Genomic DNA, 6,258 nt, shown 5'->3' with positions numbered 1-6,258 from the left:
TTCAGTCTTTGCGAAACACCACTTTTTCTATCGGCTCGACCACAATTCTTCACTGCAGCTATTGTTCATTAAAAGTCTTTCACCACTCGCTCGCTTGATTTTTCGTACGTTGGTGATCAAAGAGATATTAACGCGGTTGAGATTAACTTCACAAACATTCGGTGCACATTCTCAACCGTTCGTGGTGATTATCTCAATTGATCCGTACTGTTTAGCTTTTTAGGTGTTTTAATTCAGTGGTGTTTTAGCTGTTTTTAATTACACCTTTTAGTCCGTAAGTTTTATTTTAGATTTAGGATTTAGTTTTAAATTTTATCCATTGACCTTCACTTACGCGAAACTACTACGGTTTAGTTATAGAGGCGAACTAAACCGCGAACCGACACTGTCTTCGCTCCTCCGGACTTTGTACAAAATAAGAGAGCGCACCCTATTTCGAGTGCGCTATTTATAGTTCATGACGATCTTCCATTTCATTGTCAAGGTCTAGACGATCATGATGACGATGACATACGTGGACACGAAGAAGGACGAACGATGACAGTTGATGGCAAAAGCTTACACTCTAAAAGGGGCTTGGTTGATATCCTATACTAAATTACACACTTACTCCGACAAAGTGGCTGCATGCTTTGCCTTAACAAAATTCAAATTTCCTGCTACTTGTTTCCGCATAATTTAATAATCAAATATATGAATGTAAATAAATATTCTGAATAAATAAATAAATAAATATATTCTTGTAAATAAACAATCTGAGTAAATAAATAATCTGTGTAAATAAATAATCTGTGTAAATAATAATGTAAATATATAATCGAAATAATGTAAATAATCTAATTAATAAATGAATGAATAAATAAATAAATAAATAAACAAATAAATAAATAGGTAAATAAATAAATAAATAAATCTAAACTACGATCGGAGTAAGGTGACAAACAAAATAAATATTTTTCTGAAAGACATCAACCAAGAGACTACTAAATACAAAATAAACGTCACTCAAACACTAATTGAAGCGGAGACAGACATTTATTTCACATTTAGACATTTAAATTTTTAAGACAGCACAAAACATATATTACATCATATTGTTGCTAAACCTCTAACTTGCTTTCTCACCAAGTATTTTATTGTGACCCGAAATGAACGGTCACAAACCATTGAAAACAGTTTGTTTACTTCTCTCGTCGTTCTCGCTTGAATGCTGTGAATATAATGGCTTTTGCGATGGCGATTAGATATCGACGATCGCAACCGTTGAAGCATTTTCCGCCCATCCATACTCGCTACATCACACCATTACAACATCCACAATGGCCGCCCATCCTTATAATCCTGTGACGTCTGGTGGTGAATAGTGAATCATCTTACAGCTCGATTCTGCGTGTTTGCATCAAAGGAGTTTCTTTCTCAGTTAACGATTATGCACGATGTAAAGCATAACAACCTTTAATATAAAGCATAATAATTCAGAATGCATAAGATCTAAAAAAAATGTTTTGTCATTGCATTTTGTTCAATCACTTTCAGCTAATTTAATTGTTCAATTCTAAAATTTTCCCCAGCCGAAGAAACCGGCAACGAGATTGAAGAAGCCATCCACATCGAGTCCGTAGCTTCGCAGCTTCTGCAGGAAGCCTTGGACTTCCTTGGAGTTCTGAAAACATATTTGTTCGATTAGAAGACTTTCAACTCCAGTTCCACATTTTTCCATTAACCTACATTGTGAAAATCGACAAACTTCTGGTAATCCAGGTTGCGTAGCTTCTCGAAGAAAGCCTTGAACTCGGGGCTGGTCTTCAGTTTCTCTTCAAACAGCGCTTCAAACTTATCCAGAGGCAATAAAGCAACCGTTTCGTCGAAGAATCCGGTCAATCCTCCAGTTCTCACTAAAAGTATTTGAATTTAGTTAAAATTGGTCTAAGGGAAATAACTCACACTATTTACAGGTGTGGACGGTTGGCTTAACGTGGTGCAGTCCAAGGAAATCAGCAACCGTGTTCAACGCATCGTACACAGCCAGATCTGCAGCCTCCAGGTAGTTCAGCACATCCTTGACTTCATTCAGAGCGAAGAACTGATCCCAAACGGCGGAGAATTCCTCTCCCTGTAGGTATCCGAAGAATTCCTTGAACTCCTTATCGCTGACGAGATATTGCAGAGCAACGTTGACCAGTTTGTCTACGGGAACGAGATCGACAAACTCCTGGAAGTCATCCTTCAGGGCACGAGAATCAGGAATGGCCGAGGCGGTGGCGATAGCTACCAATGCAGCAAGAACGAAAATGGTCTTCATGTTAGTGTTGTAGATCTACTTGCTGATGGAAGTGAACTGATGATTGGATTGGGTTTGCATGCTTTTATAAGAAATAGCGTCAAGTGGCGGTTGAAGTGCGTTTCCAAAAAGGGTCAGTCCCCAAGCACTCGAGATTTATTGGTGGAAATAAACACTTCTTGAAGGAAACACGTATTTGAAACTACGTTACCGATTCCTCTTATCAAACAATCTCAAGTACCTGGTAGTAGATTTGCTTCGCGTTCGAGTACCTAGTTCAACAGATATTTATTAACAACTACCGAAAAGCTAAACATTACATATACTTTGCAATTGGATTAAATGGACAAATTGATGTGAAGTTTTGCGAAAAAGTTACACGTCTTCTCAGTGAGAATCGAACTCACGACTCCCTGATTTCTAGTTAGGGCGCGTTATTCCTACGCTATGAGATGACTCATAAACGCAGAAGTTAACCTGAATTCGATTTCAGCTCAATAAACACGTGGTCCTTTTTCGCAAAGTGCACCTCTTTCGGAAGAATTAGATGCCCATCCAAACACAACGCTTTCTATATATATCCAATGCCTAGCCCGAGAGCGCATTATTTTTTAGGTAATGAAATAGCATACAACACTAGCCAGCAACTGTGCTGGCTGAGGTTTCTATTGTGTGGGCTTCCCATAGATCGCCACGTTCTCAAACGACCGGTTACGGAACATGAGTCCGTTGCTCGATAAATACTTGTTTTTATTTATGAATCGTGGTTTACGGCTAACCAGCCGAGTGGTAATAAAACAAGTATATATTACTTAACCTTTGAATTTTTGTCCAAAATAATCAATTGCAATGCGTGACAAAGTGAATGCACATGTTACAATGAAGAGAAAAACTAGCTTTATGGGATCTAAATACTCACAAGATCATGTGAAATCGGAAAAGAGTTGAACATATAGGTGCTCAGTACTGTTTAATGTGTTGTTTGTTTTCTTTGTATGAATGAACAGAATAAATTAAATTATTTTAATTTGAAATAAAGACATATAAGATTAACGAATGATCGATACAAGTTTGAAAACGTCTTGTCCATCCAAAAGATTTGCCCTTTCAATATGTCCGGAAACCGTTCCGTTTTTCAGATAATTGGTGCTGACAAATTGTTTTCTCAAGGCTCGTTTTGATGAGTTCAGCCCCGATACCGTAAAATCGGGTGTAATTGATCAGAAGTTTGAAATTGATCATCGTATCACACGATTTTATTTATGCGTGATGGGACATAAATATCAATGTAAGCTGCAGTAAATGAACGTTGTTTGTCGTAACTATTGTCGAATTGTGTGTTGTGAAGTTTTTTGCGTTCAAGAATGTTTATTACTATGAAAATAATGTATAATTTCAAAATCATGCACGGTGCAGTATTGACAAACACCTATAAACTTCTATTTATAAGTAAGGATTTAAACATAGTATAAACCTGAAAGTTTGTGAGGATGCTTGAGATATATTCGCAAACCAGATTTCATCACCAAAACTCGTACCAATTAGCTCAAATGGTTGAAATAATTGAATTTCTGTTAGATATCATTGATTTCTTTAGGAAATTACATACATTTAGGCGTTTCCGCGTAATTCTTGAAATTTAACTATTCGTTATTTATATAAATATTACATTGTTAAGATTTTGACAAGCATATTCGGATTCAGGGAACTCAAGTTTATCATGTAGAGTTGTTTTGAAAACTAACAATAAAGGCATTGACAAGTGATCAATTTCACCACGAAATGAGATTCCCTTAATTTTTTATTTTAGCGATATTTGTCAACACTAAAATAACATTCGTTAGAAAATTTCGATACATGAGTCGATGAGGCTCACCTTCGTACTTGTTTTCCTGCATTTAGTTGTTTGGAATTGTTAACATTATAGAAAACAGACTAGAAAAACCGTGAAAAATGATCAATTTCACCCGAAATTACGGTACCATCAATACCATTGGTTTATTGTTCTTGAACTGTTGAATGGCATTCTTAACTCATTTCTGATGCTCTTTTCATACAGATATATCATCAAATAGATAAGTTCCATTATTACAGCAAACGATGCAAAGATGTTTATATTTCGAATGCCTGGGTACGTTTTCCTGAAACCATTAAAAACAGTTTGTTTACTTCTCTCGTCGTTCTCGCTTGAATGCTGTGAATATAATGGCTTTTGCGATGGCGATTAGATATCGACGATCGCAACCGTTGAAGCATTTTCCGCCCATCCATACTCGCTACATCACACCATTACAACATCCACAATGGCCGCCCATCCTTATAATCCTGTGACGTCTGGTGGTGAATAGTGAATCATCTTACAGCTCGATTCTGCGTGTTTGCATCAAAGGAGTTTCTTTCTCAGTTAACGATTATGCACGATGTAAAGCATAACAACCTTTAATATAAAGCATAATAATTCAGAATGCATAAGATCTAAAAAAAATGTTTTGTCATTGCATTTTGTTCAATCACTTTCAGCTAATTTAATTGTTCAATTCTAAAATTTTCCCCAGCCGAAGAAACCGGCAACGAGATTGAAGAAGCCATCCACATCGAGTCCGTAGCTTCGCAGCTTCTGCAGGAAGCCTTGGACTTCCTTGGAGTTCTGAAAACATATTTGTTCGATTAGAAGACTTTCAACTCCAGTTCCACATTTTTCCATTAACCTACATTGTGAAAATCGACAAACTTCTGGTAATCCAGGTTGCGTAGCTTCTCGAAGAAAGCCTTGAACTCGGGGCTGGTCTTCAGTTTCTCTTCAAACAGCGCTTCAAACTTATCCAGAGGCAATAAAGCAACCGTTTCGTCGAAGAATCCGGTCAATCCTCCAGTTCTCACTAAAAGTATTTGAATTTAGTTAAAATTGGTCTAAGGGAAATAACTCACACTATTTACAGGTGTGGACGGTTGGCTTAACGTGGTGCAGTCCAAGGAAATCAGCAACCGTGTTCAACGCATCGTACACAGCCAGATCTGCAGCCTCCAGGTAGTTCAGCACATCCTTGACTTCATTCAGAGCGAAGAACTGATCCCAAACGGCGGAGAATTCCTCTCCCTGTAGGTATCCGAAGAATTCCTTGAACTCCTTATCGCTGACGAGATATTGCAGAGCAACGTTGACCAGTTTGTCTACGGGAACGAGATCGACAAACTCCTGGAAGTCATCCTTCAGGGCACGAGAATCAGGAATGGCCGAGGCGGTGGCGATAGCTACCAATGCAGCAAGAACGAAAATGGTCTTCATGTTAGTGTTGTAGATCTACTTGCTGATGGAAGTGAACTGATGATTGGATTGGGTTTGCATGCTTTTATAAGAAATAGCGTCAAGTGGCGGTTGAAGTGCGTTTCCAAAAAGGGTCAGTCCCCAAGCACTCGAGATTTATTGGTGGAAATAAACACTTCTTGAAGGAAACACGTATTTGAAACTACGTTACCGATTCCTCTTATCAAACAATCTCAAGTACCTGGTAGTAGATTTGCTTCGCGTTCGAGTACCTAGTTCAACAGATATTTATTAACAACTACCGAAAAGCTAAACATTACATATACTTTGCAATTGGATTAAATGGACAAATTGATGTGAAGTTTTGCGAAAAAGTTACACGTCTTCTCAGTGAGAATCGAACTCACGACTCCCTGATTTCTAGTTAGGGCGCGTTATTCCTACGCTATGAGAGGACTCATGAACGCAGAAGTTAACCTGAATTCGATTTCAACTCAATAAACACTTGGTCCTTTTTCGCAAAGTGCACCTCTTTCGGAAGAATTAGATGCCCATCCAAACACAACGCTTTCTATATATATCCAATGCCTAGCCCGAGAGCGCATTATTTTTTAGGTAATGAAATAGCATACAACACTAGCCAGCAACTGTGCTGGCTGAGGTTTCTATTGTGTGGGCTTCCCATAGATTGCGACGTTCTCAAACGACCGGT

At 38.0% G+C, this 6,258-nt stretch overlaps 2 protein-coding genes across 2 annotated transcripts; both read right to left on the bottom strand.

The window, feature by feature from the left end:
- Positions 1-1,439: 1,439 nt before the first annotated feature.
- LOC110674006 (protein G12-like) lies at positions 1,440-2,347 on the bottom strand. Its single transcript, XM_021856434.1, has 3 exons — positions 1,954-2,347; positions 1,729-1,895; positions 1,440-1,663 (listed from the first exon to the last, which is right to left on the bottom strand). The coding sequence occupies exons 1-3, from the start codon at positions 2,300-2,302 to the stop codon at positions 1,556-1,558; spliced, it is 624 nt and encodes a 207-aa protein (XP_021712126.1). The 5' UTR covers positions 2,303-2,347; the 3' UTR covers positions 1,440-1,555.
- Positions 2,348-4,704: 2,357 nt separating this feature from the next.
- LOC5578244 (protein G12) lies at positions 4,705-5,612 on the bottom strand. Its single transcript, XM_001663726.2, has 3 exons — positions 5,219-5,612; positions 4,994-5,160; positions 4,705-4,928 (listed from the first exon to the last, which is right to left on the bottom strand). The coding sequence occupies exons 1-3, from the start codon at positions 5,565-5,567 to the stop codon at positions 4,821-4,823; spliced, it is 624 nt and encodes a 207-aa protein (XP_001663776.1). The 5' UTR covers positions 5,568-5,612; the 3' UTR covers positions 4,705-4,820.
- Positions 5,613-6,258: the final 646 nt, after the last annotated feature.

This window comes from Aedes aegypti, unplaced genomic scaffold, assembly GCF_002204515.2.
Source record: "Aedes aegypti strain LVP_AGWG unplaced genomic scaffold, AaegL5.0 Primary Assembly AGWG_AaegL5_hic_scaff_1705_PBJ_arrow, whole genome shotgun sequence".
In the NCBI taxonomy this organism is placed as follows: Eukaryota; Metazoa; Arthropoda; class Insecta; order Diptera; family Culicidae; genus Aedes; species Aedes aegypti.
Note: the sequence above shows the minus strand (reverse complement) of the source record. Positions and strands in the feature narration are given on the sequence as shown.